This window comes from Lontra canadensis, unplaced genomic scaffold (assembly GCF_010015895.1).
Source record: "Lontra canadensis isolate GAN:19392208 unplaced genomic scaffold, GSC_riverotter_1.0 scaffold47, whole genome shotgun sequence".
Lineage (NCBI taxonomy): Eukaryota > Metazoa > Chordata > Mammalia > Carnivora > Mustelidae > Lontra > Lontra canadensis.
This window is the reverse complement of record NW_022631041.1, coordinates 1,407,140-1,430,398: the sequence shown is the minus strand read 5'-3', so window position 1 is coordinate 1,430,398 and position 23,259 is coordinate 1,407,140. Positions and strand designations below refer to the sequence as shown.

General features: G+C 38.6%; 1 protein-coding gene across 4 annotated transcripts in view; it reads left to right on the top strand.

Moving 5' to 3' along the window:
- The window catches only part of NHSL1 (NHS like 1), a 226,204-nt gene that overhangs the window by 33,163 nt on the left and 169,782 nt on the right, over nt 1-23,259 (top strand). The window contains exon 1 of one of the 4 annotated variants that reach the window (XM_032873037.1): nt 17,563-17,604. The exons of the other annotated variants lie outside the window; for them this stretch is intronic. Within the exon in view, the coding sequence (XP_032728928.1) occupies nt 17,592-17,604 (13 nt within the window). The 5' untranslated portion in view covers nt 17,563-17,591. Of the gene's footprint in view, nt 1-17,562; nt 17,605-23,259 lie in introns of those variants that run through there. 4 annotated transcript variants of the gene reach the window in all.

Sequence of the window (23,259 nt, the reverse complement as noted above, 5' to 3'; positions counted from 1 at the left end):
TAAATTTAGGTAAAATCTTTTAGCCTCCAAAATGTTTAAATAATTGTATACATATTCTTATTTCCCTTAATCCTATCTATGAGGTGGCATCCTGGAAACAGAGCATGAGTTTTTCTGTCCATCTCAGTGTTTTCCCGGTGGTACTGAGGCATTTTGATACTTTGTGATTTCGGGTCAGCATCTCCTGTCAACTTTCCAGTCAGCATCTTCTATCAACATAACAAAAAGTTTGCTTATGTAAGCACTTTGAACTCTTTGCCAGTGGTGTATATATAATGGCACCGTTTCTGTCCAGTGTCTTATGGAACTTCCATGGGTGGTTCTTCTCTAAACCATGTTTATTACTCTCCTTTGTCTTCGAAAATACTCCTTGCCATTCAGTGTTCATCTGAAGAAGCTGCAGCAAGAAAAAGACAAGATATGTGACCTGAGTGGATATTGAAGTTTCATAGTTTCTGCTTCAGCCCTTCTATTTTGTTAACTCGCATATTCTGTGTAGTTACTTGAAAACGATGTAGATGCTAATTTAGCCAGTTGGCTTGATGAGAGCATCTTGTACACTGGAGGAAGAATTTCTTATCATCAGATGTTTGGAAGTGAAAAGGGGAGCTAATGTTGTAACACATTATGCTCCATATGTTAAATTGAGGAAAATGTATTCTGTGAGTTTCTTTGAATTGAATTCTTTGTGCTCTTCAACAAGTTTTTGCTTTTTCTTTTCTTTTTCTAAGGTATGCCCTCCTTAAATTTAAATCATAAGAGAAAAGGAACAAGTCCACATTTAGAAAAAAACTAAGGAAATGCCGGTAAAAGTTAGAAAAAAAATATATATATATTTAAAAATATTAGCTATTACATTAAATTGGTTGGTGGATGTAGTTAAGTCTTAACAGATGAGTGTTATGGCATGCTATCAAAATAGGAGGCAATTAAAGCAACTTTATTAGAAAAAAATTTAATTTGCTCCTATTAAGGAAGACCCACACAGAGACTTTCAGTAACAGAATTCCATGGTTCCTTCCAGGGGCTTCCACTAGAAGGAAATAATGATCTGTATCATTTGTAGGTCTAATTTATGGGAGATCCCTACTGTATCCAGTTTCAGAATGGCTTCACTGACTGGAAGTAAAGCCCCTGAATAGAAATTGTATATGAATTGAAAGTATTCTCTGCCTTTCCCAGTGAGGGACTAGAAGGAGTTTGCAGAACCCACGTTGGCCCTGGGGTAGGAGTCTGTGAATTGTGGATATGAAGGTTGAGCCACTGTCTGCTGTTGTCCCTCCATTAATTCTGCCTGTTAGCCTGACAGTCATCCCTTTTTTTTTTTTAAATTTATTTTTATTATTTGACAGAGATCACAAGTAGGTGGAGAGGCAGGCAGAGAGAGAGAGGAGGAAGCAGGCTCCCTGCCGAGCAGAGAGCCTGATGCGGGGCTCTATCCCAGGACCCCGAGATCATGACCTTAGCCGAAGGCAGAGGCTTAACGCATGGAGCCACCCAGGCACCCCCTGACAGTCATTCTAATGGCTGATGAGGGTGTATATACTTTCCTGTAATAGCCTGGTGTATCATTCCCCTCGCTCAGCTTCTGGGGGATTATGTGATGCATAATAAATAATGGCTCAGCTTCTATATGCAGCTCCTTATTAATGTTACCAATAAATGATTAGACAATTAAAGAAAACCCCACAGATGTTAAGGTACAGATTTTTATACCATCTCTGTTCAGTTATCCTTTCAAGGCTGAGTGTATTCTTCTTACCAGGAGGGATTTTTTTCCCTTCCCTCCACCCACTTACCTTTCCCTACCCCCATCTATTACACTTCTTTCATATAGTTTATCTAGCCTTTTTTATTCTTGCTTCTTCCGTGGTGCTAACCCAGAGAAATATGGTGTAGGTTCTGCAAGTGGAATATAAATTGCCCTCACGGTCTGTTACATCTGGAGACTCCGATAAACGATTCCTCTAGTATTTATACCGTCGTGTGGGCCCCTCCCTCTCAATGTGGGTTGGGTCTGAGGTTTCCACTGACTGAATCAGCAGAAGTGACAGTGTGTAAGTTCTAGGCCTAAGCCTTAAGAACTCTGGGCAGTCCCATCCAAGAAGTCCAGTTAGCCCTAATGGAGAGGTCACACAGAGAGGGGGAGGCCCAGCTCTTCCAGTGTCCTTGCTGGTCCCTGCCAGCTCAGTGTTAGCCTCACATGACAACTGGCAAGATGAGCCAAAAAGAACTGTCCAGCCAAGCCTAGCCTAGATTGCAGAATTAAAGTAAATAAAATAGCTGTTTTTACAGCCACTAAGTTTTAGGATCGTTTGTTACACAGCAAGAGAATTGAAAAGACCCTTACGTTGATAGATATTGATAAATGGATTTCAGTAGCTACTTAGCAATATTTGTATTTTTGTGCTAGAAAGGTAAACATAAGTTATTGCCAGTCAGTTATTAGAATAGATTTATCAATGTATTACGTGCTTTGTACTCATGGAGTTACGCCGAGAGGGGAAGAAATGAAATACTCATTGTAGAGGTTTGTGACTCAGTGCCGTTATAATTAAGTGCAAGCTTTGCCATCACTCCTGAGTAAACTAGTGATGACTTAAAATTTTGGCTATATTTTAGACCACAAAGTTGGAAGAGAAATGTATGTGAGAAAATTAGAAATACTGTTTTCTGATGAGACAAGTATTTAAGTTCCGTTTTTCTTCCAGAATCCTTTTTCTGCTTCCATTGACGTTTCAAGCTAAATGGCTCTGTAGGTCGACTGATTACAAATGTTTTCACTCAAGCACACTAGCTTTTAAATCTGTCTGTAAGCTGCTTTCTTAAAAAAGTGAATAAGCTTAGGAAATAATTATTCTTCAAAGTACACAAAACTCCTGAGCAAGCTTTTGTTCTGTAGACAGATCTGATTCATCAAGAAACATCAAGATAATTGTCACGATTTAAATTTTTAAAAGAAACCAAGAAGCCTTTGGCTCAAGTGTAAAACTTTCTGTTGCTTTCTTGGCATAATGCCTTGAATTGAATATTTTGTGCTGTACGTTGCTCCATTTTTTTGGTTTTGCTTTGTATTTTTGCCCCTGGGACAGGAAACTACAGAACAAAATATATTCATGTTGGTAACCAGTGCTGGTTCTTGGGTGACTCACTGTTCTTCACTGATTGGTACAGAAAGGAGAGGTTGACACTTGAATGCTGCTCCCTAGTGGATGCCAACGATGAGCCAGGGTTTTATTTTCTCCTCACAGATATTTTTTAAAGCTGGGGATCTCTGTTTTGACGTAAGAAGAAGAACATTCACATTGAAGCACTCTCCAGTCCATAAATTACTACTTTTAGGTGGGGTAGTGTGCTCCCTTTTAATTAAAATTCTTAAGGGGTTCACACAGTTTAAATTTGAATACACCAGTGTTCCCTCTCTCTTGGGATTAATCTGTGTGACTGTGTAAAAAGCAACTTTGTAGAGAAACATTTTCTTACAACTGTAAGCTTCAGGATGGCAGAATCATGCCTTACTTGCTGGGGACTCTAAAACTCAAAATCGAGGACAGGTGTTAGTATTTGTAAGTCTCAAATTATTTTTTGAGTTAATGAATTTAGCTTTTTAAAAAACACTTTGTTTTTCAGGAGTTTCTGGTCTAGATAGAATCTCAGCAATTCCAGATTGGCGTATTATGTTGAAGGAATCATGTTTTCCAACATCTTCAGTAGATAGTCACCGATTTTTTTTTTAACTTCAATTCTATAAAATATAGATAAGTTTTAATTCAAGTATCTATAATATGCTGAGTCTTTTCAGTATATTATTTCTAATCTTACAACAAACAGATCATTTGGAGTTAGGAGTTTAAAATATTGTGTAGCTGATTTTCTTAAAATTCTCTAGTGAAAACCGGTGTAACAAGGGATTTATGTGGTATGCTAGGAATGTTTAGATGTTTCTGGAATTACTGAGTTGGAAGATGCTTGGATAAGAAAGATGCATTGTGAAGGTTTTGTAGTCTTATATTTACATGACAAAAGAAAATTTTTAGGTTTTTGGGAACATTACTAGGTTTCTATGTTAACTGCTTGCATTTAAATTTCTCTCCCATGTGAAAGAATGTAAAAAAAGTTTGGTTCCTAGATTCATCTTTTTGCTCAGATTATATCCTACTCTATTTCATTCATTAAAACACTTTGAAAAATTTAAGCAGTACATATTGAGCATTTATTTTATGCCAGATCCTCTTAAATTCTTGAGGTACCTAGGTGAACAAGAAGATCAAAGTCCCAACTCTGAAGAAGTTTGGATTCCAGCCCCGGGAACATACAAACAATAAAAATGGCAAAAAGTAGATATGGTAGAGGTTGTAAAGTGATAGGTGCTACAGAGAAAATAAAATAGGTTTAAGTTAAAGAGAGGGAGTGAGTGATCATTTTAAATCATCCAGGCAAGCCTCATTAAGAAGGTGACTTTTGAGCAAAGCTGGAAAAAAGTGAGGTAGTGAGAGAGAAAGATGCTTGGTAGGAGCAACTTCCCTGCAGAAGAAAGTGTAGGGGAGCCGTGAGAGGGCCAGGGAAGGGCCGAGCAGAGTCCTGGGGCCCAGACTGCCCTCCCGCCTCTGAGGAATGCTTTGATGGTTCAGCTTGGTCCATTGCTGTTAGATCCTGAGGGACCTTGCTAGGAATGGTCACTGTCTATCACTAAATTACCATTCATCCATTCATAAAAGAACACCAAAAAGGAAAATTACTAGAGTAGAACCACATAGTAAGATGTCACATTGAAACATTTGTTTTGTCCTTTCTGGTTTGGAGCACCTAAATAAATCATACAGTGCCTCAGTGACAGATAATTGTAGTTCCATCGAATTCCTGGGGAGGCCCCAGAGGCCTTTCAGATGTTCAGGGTTCAGAACTATTGACCTCGTATTCAAGGTTAAAGACCATATAAATTAGCTAATTAGAATGAGAGGAGTTGGAGTATGAACATTCCTTGTATCTGTGCCTGTACAAAGCAAGTACTCTACAAATATTAATTGAATCTAGAACCAGAATTTTAAACTAGAGGACGAAGTATAATATTTACATACATATATAGAAAACATGTCAATTTTTAAGTTAATTTTTATTTAAAGGTAATATTTTATCTCTTGTGTCATTTCTATTTTGTCTCTTATCCCTTATTCCCTTACCTCATAGTCCCTGCTTCTCCAAATCAAAATCAGGTTGTGAAATAATGACAGTAACAATAATAGCAGTGCCTGTGTCTCCTTTTTGAAAACATTGTTTTATTGGTGTGTTACATCTTTGCAATAGAGATGACATTGTATGATTTTAAATGACTAATATGTACCAATTTCAGAAATGTTTTCTTTTTTATTGAAAGTATAAGTCCTCTGGTTCTGTTAAAATGGTACCTAATTATAACATAATTTTGGTGACTGAGCTGTATTTTTTTTTTTAAGATTTTATTTATTTATTTGACAGAGAGATCACAAGTAAACAGAGAGGCAGCAGGCGCGGGGAGGGTGGGGGTGGTGGAGCAGGCTCCCTGCTGAGCAGAGAGCTGGATGTGGGGCTCCTTCCCAGGACCCTGGGATCATGAGCTGAGCTGAAGGCAGAGGCTTTAACCTATTGAGCCACCCAGGCACCCCAATACATACAGCTTTTTTAAAACTTATGTAAATGAGCACATGCATTTGAATATTGGCCCGGCCAGTTTTAAAGATGTGTCATTGTTCAGATTGATTACTTAATTCTTTGTTCAGATTGATTACTTAATTCTTTCCCCATAATGAGAAATAGAACGAATGATATCTTCATCTTCAGAATTGTGAGGAATAAAGATGGTGCTGCAGAATGATCTGCAGCATGTCTAGCATAGTGCTTGACACATGATAGGTCCTCAACAAATGGTAGCTGCCCTTCATCAAAAAAAGTTGTCCTGTCCCGTATTAGCTACTGTTTTGGTTTAATATGTTTTCATCTTTGACATGTCTCTACCTAATATGTTAAGCTTACCTGTGCTTAAACCCTGTTCTTCAGTCTTTTGAAAATAACCACCTGAGTATTTGATGAGTAGGTTTATGAAGCAGATCCAATATTTAAAAGAATCTTAGAGTAACGTATTTTGAGAATGATTACCCTTTAATTATAGTGTCCTTCTTTGAACTCTTGAGTTTCCTTTTTATTATCTTTTTCACTTCTCTGCTCACAGCCCTTATCTCCCTGTGCTCAGCCTCCTTTTGGATCTCCCCTCTAATTACTAACTCCCTCCCCACTTGTATTCTACTGTCTGCATTGTTGCTGGACTAAATTTTCTAAAACAACACTGTGCCCCTTCTTTTATTTTCTTAAAAAAAATTTACATCATCTCTTTGTTACCGAGTCTAAACTCCTTTGCCTAAATTTCATGGTTCACTACAGTCTGAAACCGTCTTATTTCTTCATTTATTTTAATCTTCCGTGATTCCTAACCCATTTATTCAGTGAGGACTGTAAACACTGGTATATATTTCATATATGTTCCTATCTTGAAGCTTTTGTGTGCGTGTGTGTGCACCATTCTTTCTACTTAGATTGCTTGTCCTCATTTTCTCTACCGTAAGTCAAACCCATTTTGTCAGGGTGTATTCAATTTCTGTGGCCTCTCCAGTGTCTTTTTCTGAGTCTAATTTCAGTAATTCCCACTACCCCCCACCCCCGCCTAAAATAGTAAAAAATTAAATGAGAGAATGTATTTGAAAAGTATTAAATGCTCATTTTAGTCTTATCTCTAGAGAAAAATTTAAATATGAATTCTTGTAGAATCAGGTAGCCAAGTGCTGACTACCCAATGAACATTTGAGTGTTTTGATTCTCCATAAACTCCTACTTTCTTTAATTGATATTAATATGAAGTTGGGAGTCTAACATAATATTGTTTATAAAGGAAATTTAATCATTTGTTAAACTGAAAGACTATTAAAAAATCATTTGGAATAAATGTAAAACATGATACCTTTTTTTCTTTGTGAATATTTATTTGAATGTGTTCATTGCCAGTAGGCAGAACATCTGAGCTGGGAATTTGGTTTGGAAGCACTTAGGAGTAGGTGGTAGTTGAAGCTATGTTGGTGTTAAGATTGCTCAATGAATTTATAAAAGATGAGAAAAAGGCAGAGTGTAAACTCTGGGGAAAAAATTACTTTCAGGGATATCCAGAGGAAATTGATCTCAAAAATAAACTGAGAACAACATGGAAACTGAGGACATTGCCTGTTGGTGTCAGCAAAGCTGACAGTTCACGTATTTTTGGAGAGTTTAGTCTGATATTTTATCAGCCCACTGCTTGGAAAGGTTCCATATTGAAGGTGGCTTTGGTTTTACCCATCAATTAATATTTTTAACACATCTACTATGTACAAGGCATTTCAGAAGTGCTGTGAAAATACTAAGACATTACAGAATAAGTTTGGTTGCCCTACCCAAATATCCTAATACTAGGTTCCTTTTACTTATTAGCTTGCCATCTCATGACATAAAATAGTAAAAAAAAAAAAAAAAAAATACAGTGAATAGGAACTTGATACAGACAATGGACCTATTAAGACAATAATAGGTAGTGATACAGAGAACGAGACCTCAGAAGTAATAAAGGGAAAAGCTCACAAATGTGGATGCTTTACCAGTTTGTATGGTAACTCAAGATGTTCAAAGATAAGGCTGTTTGCAGTTCTCCCTGAGATTAAATAGGAGTCTTGCTGATGAGAATTCTGAAATGCTGATAGAGCTCTATCAGGTATATGATGAAATATAGCATTCTGGATTAAAAAGCTGAGTTTCTTCAAAAAGTAACTAAAATTAAAAAATCAGGAGATATATATCCTTATATATAAGGACAAGGCATTTGTATTTATCAGTGTTTTAAGTAGTTCAATGAATAAATTTATTATATGGCAATTGCTTATTTTGTGGTGAATGAAATACACGTATGCCAAATTTTCTTAAGTTTTTAGATAATGCTTTTTATCCTGAAGATGTTTTCAGGGATACCCTTAATTCTTCCCAAGTGTATAGATGGAGGTAAGAAGTAATTCAACAGTTTCCAAATGGCTACTAAAAAAAAGAATTTCCTTGAAGTTCCTGATTACGAACACTATGAATTTTGTTGTTTCTCCTCTTAAGACAAATCAGGTAATTCCGATGTGAGTATGAATCTGCTGTTAACCCAGATTTAATGTTATTTAAACAGATGGCACAAAAGAAGAAAAGTCTTTTACCATCCCCTATGAGCAAAGCTTAAACTTATTTATCCTCATCCAAAGGCAGTTTCTCTCTGTTTTGGCCTGACTTCTGGGAGCCCAGAACTCTTAAAAGATGTTTTCTCGAAAATAGTGAGCTCTTTTCTTGTCTGTCCTAGTATTCTTGGCTGCGCTTCTTATATTCTGGCTGCTTTTACTCATTAATATTCAGCTTGATCCATAGTGACTGAAGAAGCAGCAAAGGGCTGGAAGTTAGTGCAATGAAAGGTCCTAGGAGGGCTTTCTGAGCAAAGATGCAAATATCTCCAGGAATAATGTAACCAAATTTCATCTTCTCAAGTCCGTTGAATGCTTAAGGCTTTCAACTGATTCAAATAGAAAGTTTTTGTTTTCTCTTCCTTTTGATGTAGATTCAATTAGGATTTAACTTTTCTGCCTCCTTTACAGTTAAGTATGCTTTTCTTGTTGAAAAGAAAGTAATGAATCAGGTTAAGTTAGGCATAACACATTTCTTAGCTTAAGCATATTTACATAGATTGTCAAATATTAAATTGTTTAGTTTTGCTGAACTGCTGTCAGCAGTGTGGCTGAGATGAAATTGATTGTAAAAAAATGGAAACTGTATAACTTTAGAGTGTCTTGTTTCCTTTTTAGCATTTTGGAAAAAACATATTTAGCTCTTCATCCAAAGATACAATTATTTCTTTCGAAGACTGCTTTGAAAGGAGTAAGCAACTTGCACAGTTTACGAGGCATTACAGTGTAGAGTCTTTTAATAGAATTTTTGGTTTGTTTTTAGGAGAAAGTGATTGTGATCTGTTGAAAAAAAAAATCTGAAAAAACACATAATTAAGGAAAACGGTCATTATTTCTCCAAATTGTACTACTTTACAAAACCTGCTTCCACAGAAATCAACTTCTAATTACTATATATTTGCTTATTAATGTTTGAGGCTTTGGATAAGTTTAGAAGGAAATCCTGTTACTGCAAATGTTTTTTAACAGTTGCCTCCACAACTAAATCTGTGCATTAATAAAATTAAATAAAATCTGGTAATTGCCTCTCTTTAATTTAATGTACTGTTGATATAAAAGTTATTGGGCTACAAATACATTGGATACTTTCAAGTCATAGTGGGATTTGGCCCACATTGAAATAATTAGGGGTGAAGTGTCCTTGTTAACTCAGTTCAGTTAGCCAACACAGTAGTAGCTTCTGGATAGGGCCGATGGGAGGAAAGTAGAAATCATTATCTCCCACATGGTGGCTAACTTAATATTCAGTTACACTATGAAGAGAATATTCCTACACCTATGGGTCATGGAGCTTCCTAACGTTATTTAAGTATTGAACACTTTTTTTTTTGAAGTTGCTACCATGGAAGACAGCTGTGTTTTATTGTTAGCATTCTGCCAGTGCCGTTCAGAGGCTGGCATGGGGTAATTGGAAGTGGTTGAGTGCCATATTGACGTATCTGATGTTTTCTTTTAACCCTGTCAGTGTTTGATAAAAACGTTGAGTTTATCCAACAGTCATCCTGTAGATGTTTACTAAGCACTCAATTATGTGCCAAGGTCAAAAATTTCTTGTAGTTACACAGTTTCTGCAGTACTAGTTTCTGCCAAGTAGTGTGGCTTCAAATGACTTTAGTCTTGGTTAATGGCTACTATAGACAGAGAATGGAGGGACATTCTTTAATTACACAGAAAGAAGTCATTCAAAATCAGTACTTTAGATTACATATTGAATAATTCTTCTTGGGGGTACTCGGGGTAACTTAAAATACTGAAATGGGGAATTATCGTAACTGTAGGATGTAATATTACAAAATGTAAAGATAAAGCTATTGGCTGTCAACTTTGTGCAGCAATTCAGAGTTGTCTTGTTGTTTGTAATGTCAAACATTAAAATAGTCTCCAGGATGTACATATTAAGGAGTGAGTATAGGAAATTAACATATATTGATCATAATGAATGATTATGTAGATGTTTATGTTTTATGTATATGTGCATATATTTAAAAACCTAAAGTAATTAAGTTTTTTCAGATAAAATATGTTGACAAAAATATTTAAAAATAAGTTACAGAACTTACCTGAATAAATTTCCTAAATCTAGTATACTACTAATATGTTGTAATGAATACAATGAAAATTAAGATTTTTTTTTCTTTGATGAATGTAGAGCTCATTCAGTTTACGTTGTATGTGTGTGAATGTGTGTCTGATACTTTGTCCTAATATAAAATCAACTGTGTTAATCGTCAAGCCACTACCATATTAGTAATCTAAGGTTATATACAGTGGGCTGTGTAAAACTTAGTGTTGTCATTACTTTTTGTATCTCTAATAGAGGGAACCCAGAGGAAGCAAATGGGGGAGCTAGATTGTAGACTGAGTTTTCACGTACAAAGGAGAATAGATTCAGGAATATTCCATATAGTAATATTGTTGGTTTACGTCAGCCAAACTTTTTATATATTAATTATTTATCCTCAAAATACAGGCTAAAGGAAAGATAATGTTCTTGATTATGTTGACCTTTAGAAATTGACAGACTTCATTAAGTGTAGTTTGAGTATTGAATTTTCTAGGTGTAGAGTTTTTATGATCTTATTCTTCTTCGGAACAGGTTTGACATTAACTTGGCATTTCTGCAGTAGGAAATACTGAATAGAGAAGATTATATCTCATCACCATCTCATTAATCCTATATATTACCCTTAGAGGGGAAAGAAATAGCAAGTGTTCCAAATTTCTCTATGGAGAAAGTAGAAAGTAGATTGTTTTGGGTATTTTATGTGCAGCAGAAAGTTAGATTAGTTAGAAGTGTACTGACCAAGTAAGAATTGTATTGATATGCAATAATGTTTTTGTTTAGTCTTGATTATTAATAGTGATAGTTACAATTTTCAAAACATGTTTGGTTATGTAAACAATATTTGCTAATGCTGAAAATTTGAAAATATAGCAACCTACCACAGGAAGTTGGTATATTACTTTGTTTTGTCTTTTTTCTAATTAAAATTTTGAGGGATAGTTGAGATTTAAGTGTATATATGCACTTATGTATAGGCTGTCACAGTTTGATGATTTTTTAATATTTACCCTTATCATGAGTGTTTCCACAAGTGTTTTCTTATTTTTCGTTGTTGTTAATGGAAACATAGTATGACATCATATGAGTGTTCCATAATTCAGCCAGTTCCCTATTGTTGAACATTTTTCCTGAGTTTTTACTATTAATAATTTATTGTAGCTTGCCATAACCATTAGTGAGCATAGTTGCTTAATTTTTTGATGAGTATTTTTGTTGTATCTGTTAATTATGATAAAGTTTGTACATGAAGTATGTATATGACTTTTACCATGATTTAATTGAAACTTTAAGATGAATACACAACAAACACAATTAGTGTATTTTTTACTTTTTGAAAATTGTTATATTATTCAGAAAAAAATGCTCCTTTGAGTAGCGTGAAGATTGGCTAGGCAGCATTTTGCAGTGTCTCGTTTAACCATTTTATTATTTTATTTCTGTGGCTTTAGATACGATCATCATCATCTTTTTAACACTATAGAAGTGTCAAATAAGTTGTTGAAAGAAGGAACATATAAGGAATCCATGGAGGAGGTAGGTGTCGTGGTAGAAATATGGGAATAGGAAAGCGTACCTGATTAAATAGGGAGAGGGGTCATCCTCACTGTCCTCATTCCCCTCTTTAGAAGTTTTGTGACTTGGAGGAGGCATAAATTTGAATTGAATATCGAAACCCTGTAACAGTTAATGAATCTATTAACAGAGGGTTTTTAATGCAACATTCAACTCCTACTTTGAGGAATCAGCTGTGTTTTAAATTCTCCGGCTGGAGCAAGCTATTGCTTTGTTCTTGTCTTTATTTCTATGTTATATACTATATATAATTTTTAAAAACCCTCTTGCACTTCAAATTATTATTTAAAAAGATTTTTGAAGAGGATTACCACGTAGAAATTTTTATAAGTCTTTTCTTCCCCTTGGCTCTTTCATTAGTGTTTAAGAATACAGTTGATTTTTGTGCATCTTTTTCTCAGGTAACACTGCTGCATATTTGTCATTCTAGAGGCAAGGGAAACATGAATCTAAAGAGGAAGTCTGGGATAATGGGCTAAGAAGGACTAGGAAAAACGCAAATGGCTCCACAGGGGCAGAGAGGGAATGTTGATTACATATACTGAAGTTATCAAAACTGGGGAGCAGGAGGTACAGCCAGGAGCTGGGACGCTTCACTAAAGCCTGGTCTCTTCTGTGACACACACATAAACAGTAGGACAGACAAGAAGAGACTTTACATCAATTATAGGGATGATTTGTTTTGTGAAAGACTTCTTCCAGTCAGATTTTTCCATTTCATTCACTTGGATATTTTTTGGGATATGGAATTTTGTTACCTTTTGAAATTACCTTGTTTTTAATATAGATTTTCTTTCCACTTATCAGATTTATTGATGTATTTCCAATTCACACATCTTTATAGTTTTGTTCATTCTCTCTAACTTTATTTTTTCTATTTTTATTGGTTAAAAAAAATCTATTCCCTTTAGGCATGGGTAGCTAATTTTCAAAAGAATTGTGTATAGGTTTTGGTTGTTAATTTCCGTGCCTTTTCTTTCTCCTCTGTGTGTGTGTGTGTTTATTGAGTTTGCCTTTTCTAATTTTATTTTGGCTTGTTACTTTTTTCCTCTTCTAAGTTATCAAGCCACTTGGTTTATTATGCTTTTCTTTTTGCTTTTAACTTTGTTACCAATATAATCACTGAGTCTTACAGCAAGAACCTCCCCTTAGTACTGCTTTAGCAGTTTTTCATGCATTTCATTAACTCACCTATTAAAAAACATTTTATCATATTCCGAATTTCATCCCAGGTTCAATGTTTACGATATCTTATTTTTAGTTTGCTTATATTTGAACAGTATTCAAGTCTGATTTTTTTTTCTATCCAATTTTGTTGTAATAACTGCTAATGGGCGGCTGAATTTTTGACTTAGTGCACGACCAGTTTTTTAAGTGATACGGTTAGAATGGAAAATACAGTCTGTTCTTTGGTCTTATTTATGTTCGCCTATGAAGCTGTTAGGTAATTCAAGGCTCATGTCATTGTCTGCTTGAACTGTCGTGCTCTGGCAGGGCCTTCCAAGTCTTCAGTTCCATCTTGTCCTTTTGTCTCTGCCACGTCATGCCAGCGCTCCTTCTTCTGTTTACATTGCTGCTAGCTTTGCATATCAGTGCAGGCTAGACGAGAACTTTTCAAAATAAATTTGCTTTAAAACAACTTGAAGTTCTTTGCTTGATTCCCTAATAGCTAGCGTGATTTGAGCACCCACTATCCATGATGGTAGTTACTTTTCCGGACCTCATCTTATTTAGCCTTTAGAGGACCCTGCAAGGTAATTCTCATTTGACAGAGGAGTGTCTCATCTGACTGAGGCATTCAGAGGTTGGACCTGTTCCCCCAAGTCATATGCCTCATAGGAGAAGGATCCAGCAGGCATAGGGCTGTCTGCTTGCTGGGGCTGGCTCCAAAGCTTGGCCTTGCTATTATAGTGACAATGATACCATTCCTCTGTTCTGGTTTTTGCACACACCAGGTACACAGGCAATAGCCCCAAATTTTTCCTCTGCATGTATTTTTGATAGGTAATCAATTGCATTAAAATTTAATGGTACTTACAAAAATAGGACATTATTCCATTTGTTTTCTTTTATGTTTGATGTATTTCACAGCTGAGCTACCAGATGTAATTGATACATTTGTGTTCTTCTCCTCTATCCCTATAGTTTTTGCATTTTCTTAAATTTTGTCCTTCTGGGATGGACTCGAAATTCTGATTTTCCATGGACCTAAACAGAAAGATGTTCTAGCTTATTTTAACTAGACAGCTCTGAATTTTCCAAGTATCTGGCTTGTGTGCCATGGACAGTATAATTAACTCTGCCAACGATCTCTGTACACAGGATCAGTCTGCCTTACCTCTGTTGTTAATATGTCATCAGTGACTCCAGGAAAGTGGCAGAGGGATAGGGACCACACATGTGGGTGCTACTGTGTCCTGATCTGTCCCATACACTCCTCCTCAGTGTGCCCCATCCCCCCCTCAAGACTAGCTCCTAGGACTGTTCAGGAAGGGCTACTCATACAGGGGGCCCTCTCACCGCAGTTCTCCTCCCCAGCTGCGGCTCACGTGTGCAGCCAGGTGGAATTGTCCAAGAGGACTCCTATCTCCACTCCCTACTTCTGCCCAGAAGATACCCAGCACGTTGGATGAAATTTGAAGATTGGAGGCCGACTCACAAGGTCATGAACGGGAGGACACTTGGGAGGTCTGCCTGCTTGTCTCAGGCCTCTGTAGATGTCTCCCACCCCAAAGCATGAGTCAACATTGCAGTGAACTAGAGGAGGTTGTATTTGCTGAGCAATAAGCGGGAATATTATTACATGGTTTTTGAAAGTAGAATCCTCTTCCCTCACAATTCAAAGATCTATTTGTTCTAATGTTAGATGGTTATGCTTCAGCATGGTTATAGAATGGCATTTATAGACTAGAAAAGAAAGACATGCTTATATTTCCACTTTTCCCATTAACACTTGTAGTAAAATTGTTTGAATTAATTCTTCCTGTGTTATATTAGCAGTCACTATCTTGAATTCTTTTCTTGGACTGCTGTAGAGTGTAGTTTTTGAGTAAATCATATTCCATGATTATAGTAATGGGATCCTTTGTGAAGTTCTGTTGCTACCCCTTGCTCTTCTCAAAATAACTCATGTTTATTAATTATAACATGTTAAAGTTAAATTCTTTGGGGGGAACCTGAGTCTCTCATAAATTCTTCCTGCCTTCTTGCTTTTGTTGTGACCTCCTCAGATGTTAGTCTTGTCAACAATTGTTTCAGATCATTTAGGTCATGAAATACTTTGCTCCATCTTCAAAAAGAACAGGTTTTGTCTCAGTTCCAGCCCTGTGGTGACCATTTCCTTTGTGCAGATTTTCTTTCAAGCTCTTCTTTCTCTTCACCCCAATCTGAAGGGTTCTTTTCTTTGCATCTAAAATGTTATCTCATCTTCTTTCTTGGCAGGACCTGAGGAGTATCTTGTTTTTTTTCCTATGTGTATATGTTTTCAAAATATTGTTCAAAGCCTTGATCAGTAGTTTATGGTTGTTTTGCTGTTGGACTCTTCCTTTCCAGTTCTTAGAAATTAAATAAATACATATATTTCTGCAGTTTTTGTTCACACTGTTCAGTTTCTCAAACCCTTTTGGTTTCCACAGTTTTCTTGGTGCAGGAATTTATTTTGGGTTGTTTTCATTCATTTGTGCACATTGTACTAGTTTCTTTTCAGATCAGTGAATTCTCTGGAGTGGGGTGTGGTTTTGATTTTGTCAGCTTAGCTACGCCTTTAGCTTATTCCCAGAGGACTAGTTCTTAAATGTTTTGGAAAGGTGGACCCCTTTCTGGGTTTGAACACAACTCCTGATGGGTATCTTAACAGAAAAACTGCGAACCTCCTCCCAGAAGAAGGGGCATGAATACATAGTTTCAGAGCTGCATAGATCCTGAGTTTCTATAGACTTCTCCCCTCCTTTTTATAAATTCCATGGAGAACATACTATTACACATTACTGCTTGAACTTGCTTTTTCACTTAAACCTATATTGTGCCTGTCTGAGGCAGTCCTTTAATTAGGTAGGAATGGTGACTATGATAAGTAGCAGTCTATCAATCCCTCCCGTAATTGCTAGAGTTAATTTAACTTGCTCTTAATAACCACACTATCATGTCCTTCCTCTATAAGTAGGCACTTACCTTGGGGAAATTTTGATGGGCCATTTTGTATTTACACGTTTTTCGTGTTATTATTTTAGGTAGCTTGTACCTTCCTCTTTCTCACTCTCAGACGTGGACAATGTAGAAAAGGCGAAAGGAGCTCCTGAGGCCGGTCCAGGGACAGCTGGGCCGAGGGGTTAAGGCAGATGAGAGGGTCGTGAGGACATTGGCTTCTTGGTGATGCTTTATATGTAGTTTTAAAGTTTATTAAAAACAATTCCCCCAACTTTGTTGAGATATAATTGACATATGACACTGTATATATGCTTTTAATATCAAGCATTAAAAATTAGATTTAACACACAATTGTTGCTCAGACAGGTGTCCCGTTTCATTGTGATGTGATTGGGGGGCTCCCCCTGACTGGCGAGCCGCTCTGGGCAGCTCATTATTTCTTTCGTTCACACACAAGTGTTTTAGAGAAGCATGAAATTCTGAGGAGGCAGAAGAAAGAAGGAAAGCTATTCTTCCCTACCATAATGGTGCTTCTTTAGTTCCCTTTATCCCTTCCTCTTCTGAATATTGAAGTGGAATATGTTAATTAAAAAACTGAGTTCCTATCTTGTGGTCAAGATTTCATATACTTCTCTGGCCACGTGAAGCCGGTGAGTGGTTTTTCTGCCGTGATCTAAACTCGCCAGTGAACGATGATTTCAGGCAATGCTTTCCTCTCCACTTGGTATATTTGTTATTTGAAAAGTGCTTCCTCTTTTCAATTGGACAGGACTTGCCCACAGCTACTCACGGGTGTCGTGCGCGTTGCCCAGTGGTCTAAGTCATTCAAAAGATCGTGGTTTCGAGCCAGGTCTTCAGTGTGCGCCGGATCCAGTGGAGGAGCTTTTTATAAGCTTCACATGCCCGAGCATCGCTCTCATCCTGCTGATTGAGAGCCAGGGGCTGGGGCCTGGGCATGTAGGTCTTAGACTCTCCTTGGGTGGCTTCTGTATAGCCTTGATTAGGAAGTACTGATCTCACAAGTATTCTTCCTCTAGCATTACCAAGAAAGTTTGCTTAGTTTCTCCCTCCAGAGAAAAAAAAGTCTCCACTGTAAGTTTCTCTTAGAGTAATGCTTATTTGCTAGCTGCCTATAAAATCCCTCTATATAAAAGTATCCATATATCCCTAATTAATGAATTCGCTAATGGGTGTTTTCTAGTTGTGAAACTTCCCCTGGGCTCCACTGCTGTGTATCTGTAGTGTTTTAGTCAAAGCCAAAGAGGGGGCACAAAGGTTCATGAGAAGCATTGGGTGGACAGAGTCAAAACATGCGGCAGTGGTGTCCACAGGCGTGAGTGTGAAGCTGTCTTCACTGGCCCCTGCACTGGGCTTCACCAGCACAAGGCTCTTTGAGCAGCAGAGGACCGTGCTGGGATGGGACAGGGAGGGGATGCTATGCCTTTCCATATGACACAGCCTGTCTCCCAGGAGACGGGAAGGTGGTGCCTGCTGTCCTTGTGAGTGCCCAGCAGCCGCAGAAGCTCTGTCAAGCTTAGCTAATGCCTGTCGATTGTAATTTTTTTTTTCATTCTGTTTTGCACGTGTGACTTTCTCAGCTGTGCTGAACATGGCAGACTCATGCTGTCCTAGAGAACAGTGTTTTCTCTTTAAGCAGGTAGTGGAGGGAGGGAGGAATGCAGTAACAGCTGGATGAGTGAATGAAAGGTGTACTGGGTGACTGAATGGAGAGAGGGGGCTTGTGGAGGTTCAGACGAGGAAAGAGAAGCAGAGATGGGGGAGGCAGTTCACTGAGTAGCCTTTCCAAAGAGTCTGGGAGGTGAGGTGGATCTCATCAGGGTTGAGGGGGGTGTGGTTTGTCTTGTTCTCAGGCACTTCTTTCGTCTGCCTGGAAAGATCGCTTCCCAGTCTGATTAGCAAGCATTTCCCATCCACAGCCTTGCCCTCACCACGTGGTCACCCCTTTCTATAGAGTCCCTCATCTTCCTCCTCTCTCCTGATTTAGTACCATGGTATTTGAGTTGCCCTTTCTACTTCCCCATTTAATTACAGTCTCTCTTGATTTCCTTCTTGCTTTATGTGAGTGAGCTAATTTATCTTCCCAAGCAGTCCGTCACCTTATCAAGAGCAGCCCTGAATGTTAGGTCCCTTCTTTGTCTCCACTGCCCCCAGGAGTGCAGTGCTGGAGTGTACGTCCCTGCCCAGAGCCTCCGCAAACTCTTCCTTTGGGCTTACGGCTTGATGGATGATGGATGATGTGCCCCAGACTGGACCGACCCTAAGGACAGTGGTTTGTGTGACTTCAGTTCATTGTGTTTCTTTGACCTGGTTCTAGCTGACTAGGCTGTTTTCCTCCAGAGCTTACTCACTTTGCTAATAGTCTTGGTGGGAGGATAGGGGGATATAGAATAGTTTCAAAAATTCCAAAGATCTAGTAAGACCTGTTCTGGACCTCTCCCCTCTGGTTCAGGTGTTGTCAAGTGGGCCCTGTGGTCTGGTTTATCCAGATTTGCAGGAGCTTCCCTGCATTTGCTAAGCATTGACCCAAATACTTGGTGTGGTGAGGTCTGCTGAAAGAACTTTTTCCTGTCCTCTGATTTCTCTGTCTCTCCTTCCATTACTCCCTCTCTCTCCTTCCCTCTTCCCACCCTCCAAACCTCTCTCACTAGAGAATTTGTAATATCAAGAATTGTCCTCTACTACCCCTAGAATAAGTTTGGCTACTCAGTAGAGTTAGTATTCTACTTGAAGTAGCAGTTTCCCATTGACTAGTGTCTTGGTGTTTAAGAAGTGGAGTGTTCTAGACTGCATAGCTGGTATTTATGAGTCACACCGGTGATCTTTAAATTTTGTGTGGCACCTGTACAGCAATAATGGAAATGTGACAGTTTGTACACTTTGCGTGTGGTCCCTTCAGTATATATTTCAGAAACAATACTGAAAAGAAATAAAATTCACGTATGAGTTGTTTCTAGTATGCTCTGCTTCAAGAGAATAGCAAATCGGATATTAGATTTATTATTTCTGGGGTTTTGGTAGATAGGATTAGAGCAGGTATTTTGAAATGGAGTACTTAGTCTGCTTCCATGTCAGGAGAGACATAACCAGGAGTCATGGATCTTGGTGTAAAAGTTGGGCATTATACCTCAGGTCAGTGGATATCAGTATGTTTGAACTGTAGCACTTTTTCCTCCTCTTCTTTCTATTATTGTTATTATTATTACTATTATTATTAGTAGTAGTAATAGCAGTAAGAGTGGTAATTTTAAGAACCTGGCTTGCTTAATTCAGTTCTTTATGTAACAGAGAGTGGTGGTTTTTTGTTTGTTTGTTTTTTTGTTTTTTGTTTTTTGTTTTTAACTGGCCACTTCTATTCATCTATAACTTCAATGTCTTTTTATAGTTAAAGAAGATGGGGAGTATGTCTATGAATGGGTTAATCGTTTTCACCAAGAGAATAGCTGCATTGACAAGAAGAGACTGAAAGGCAACATTTTAAATACATTGTGAGAGGACCTTGAACCATGCAACAGTGCAGATTTTTGGAGGGCCCAGCTGGAAGTCTGTCCTGAGTGTGAGAGGGCTTGGATGGCTGGCACAACCTGGTTCATACTCCGCAGCAGCTTGTGAGGCCTGAGGTTTCTGACACTGAAGGCTGAGACTTGGGTAGAGCTGGGCTTACTTGCTCTTTCCTAGAGCCCTGGAGCTAGGTTATTTGAACTCCGATCCCAGATATGCCATTTTCTATCTGTGTGATGGAGGGTATATGATTGTGATCTAGACTGTCTCAGTTTTTTCAGCTGAAAATGATGCATATAGTAGCTGCCTTGTGGTGAAAGGATTCGGTGAGTGACTTAGAATAAGGCCTGCTGTATAGCAGGTACTTGCTTCATTCAGTCCTCATTTAGCTACAAGTAACAGATCCTAAGCAATGGTCATTAACACATTTGGATGTTTAATTTTCTCCTGTAATGAGAAGTTCAGAAGTAGGCAGCCCTGGGCTGATGTGGTGGTTTTAGGACGCCGCCATCAGATTCCAGTATTTCCACTGTATCCTTAGCTTTTGTTATTGTCACCTCATAGTCACAAAATGGCTGCCTCAGCTCCAGCAGGATGATGGTTCCAGGAAGGACGAAGGGCAGAAGACAACAGGACGAGCACCAGTTAAATTGCTTAATCTTCTACAGAGAGTTCCCAGAAGCACCACCCATCAGTTTTCCACATATCTTATTGGCCAGAATTATATCACATGGCCTTAACAGTAAGGGAGGAAAGGAAATGTAGTTTTTTTAAGTTCGGCACATTATCATTTTCAACATCAATCTTGTTATCGGTAATGAGGAAGAAGTAGGAAATGGATGTTGGATAGGCAAACCGGCAGTGTCTGCCACAGCACTCAATAGTCCTGCAAAAAGTAGCCTTGCATGAGACTAGCCCCAGAGATGGGAACCTCGGAGGCAGGAGGTTTCAGGATCCCATAGGAACTGTGGAACCATACAGACCTTCTGGAGATTGATTCATAGACCGCAGCAGAAGCATTCATTTCCCTGACATCCCGGAGTAGACATGAGCTTCACATTGATCCATTCCACATCTTTCTCCTGGTTCCTCAGCCTTGCCCACCTCCCTTCCTCTCCCTGCCATTACTTCCCAGGGGACTTTAGTGTCCTTAGGAGACATTCTTCCTCTATTCTGTTGCCCATAAGTTCCAGAGTGCTTTGCAGTAGCCATCTGGCAGTCCCATGAGCACCCAGCACTGAAGCCAGGACTCAGGGCAGCCCGGTCCTCCACCTGGGGTGGTGAGCAGGCAAGTGGCGTGCCTTTGGGGAAATTTCCAGGGTCCAGCTCTCTACTTTCTGTACTTATTCGCCTTCTAATCGAATTCTTAGGCCTGCGTACTTCCTCTGTTTTATTGGCATTCCATTCCCATGCTGAGTGTTGATGAAATGGAAAAAGAGCCTTTGCCTGAATTTGTCAGCAGGGGAAACTTGGCCCGGGGTCTTGGACCCAGGCACAGTGTTTCCCATCTGTAGGGGCCATCATTAGAGGGATGAGCCTACAGTAAGGGATTCTGAATTTTAGGAAGGGCAAGAGGCCAGATGTCATCATCTCAAAGCTTACCTCAGTCAGAAATACGGGAAGATTTCCCAGCATGGAAACAACCACTTAAAACTTGGGCTCGAGCTTTGGGATAGTCCGTTTTACTAATAGCCAATATTTTGGCCTGCGTTTTGGTAAAAGCACAATACCAGCCAGCATTTAAGCAGCTTTCCATACCTGTTCTCAGTGGCCTTACTTCACCTCTGGAATCTGTAAACTTTCCATGAAAAAAAGGCCTGGTCTGGTGGTTTCTCAGGATTTGCTTAAAATCTTCTAATTCCATTAGGTCTCAATAGAGAGCCAGTGCAAATACTATTAAGGGTGGCTCACTATGGAGGCACGAATACTTTGTCGTCTGGCTGAAACCGAAAGTGGTATCTCCAATCCCTTCTCTTTTAAAAAAAGATTTTTTCCCCCTCAGTCAAGTGGCTTGTAAATGCATAGATCAGCAAGGGAATTTCATTTTTTAAATATATATAATTTGTTTACTGCTCTTTTAAATTCTGCAAACCAGCTCATTTAGTACACGGGAGATATATTTAAAGCCCACAAGTAAAAGATAAATGTTACTGTTCAGATTAATTAAAAAGGGAGATGGTCGAAAGACTATCATGTCAATTTAACTCTATTTTTTGTATATGGGGGCTTTCTCATAGTAAAATCTTCAAACAGTGTAATTCTCCTTGTCCACCCTACCCACTTCTTAGTCCCCTCCTCAGAGGTGAGCCATAGTCTCACTCTGTCATACATCAGTCCAGAGTTTTTCCTATGCATTTGTATTTGCCCATGCAAATTATCCTTAAACCTGCCTGTAGGATTATACCGTTCACCTGTCCAACTTTGTTTTTAACAAAACAATGTATCTTAAAGGTCATTACATACCAGTACCAGTACGTTTATGCTTGTCTCATTCTTTTTTACAGCTGTGGAGTAGTTGTGTTAGAGCTACGCCTTAATTGTAGTTATTCCTCTGTGGTTGGGCATTTAGATTGTCGCTAATGTTTTTGTTCTGGACATTGTTTGGGGGGGGTATTATAGACAATGGTGCAGTTCTTGTGTCTGTCTTCTTTTATATATGTTGTAGTGTTTCCCTAGGATAGAGGCAGAATATTTTAGGCATAGAGTATGTGCATTTACAATGTTAGTACTTCCAAGTTGCCTTCTCATGTGGCTGTGTATGCCAGTATACCCTCCCGGTAGCAACATACGAGTTTTTTGTTTTGTTTTGTTTTTAAGATTTATTTATTTTAGAGAGAGAGAGAGAGCACATGAGTGGGAGGAGCAGAAGGAGAGGAAGAGAGAATCGCAAGCAGACAGCACACTGAGCATGCAACCCAACATGGGGCTCCCTCTCACAACCCTGAGATCAAGACCTGAGCTGAAACCAAGAGTCAGACGCTTAAACCGACTGAGCCACCCATGAGAGTTACAACATACTTTTTAAACTTGGCATTTCTTTTCTATGTTTTTTTTTTTTTTTTTTAAGATTTTATTTATTGATTTGACAGACAGAGATCACAAGTAGACAGAGAGGCAGGTACAGAGGGAGAGGGGGAAGCAGGCTCCCTGCTGAGCAGAGAGCCCGATGCGGGGCTCGATCCCAGGACCTTGAGATCATGACCTGAGCTGAAGGCAGAGGCTTAACCCACTGAGCCACCCAGGTGCCCCTCTTTTCTGTGTTTTTCAAGAGCTGTTAGTGCTTCAGGAAAGTGATCCCGATTCAGGAGTAAATCATTGAAATACCATTTTTCCTGGCCACTTGAGTTTAGGGGTAAACAGATGATGTAGTCCTGACTCACGAGATGTGGCCAAACACATGCTGGAGGATGCATAAGAATTCCCTTTGCAAAGACAGACCCAAGAAGAGAGGCACTCTTAGTTTGCACATATCATTTCACCTTGTGACATCTGTAGCACATCCCTCCATCTTTTGGTAAGAGTGACATGCTGAGGGAAGACAGACCGAAACTGGATTGCCCTCGGCTGCAAGTAACAGAAATTTACCTGAAGTGGCTTGGATTGGGTTTTCTTGTCTTGTCTTGTCTTGTCTTGTCTTGTCTTGTCTTTTCTTTTCTTTTCTTTTCTTTTCTTTTCTTTTCTTTTCTTTTC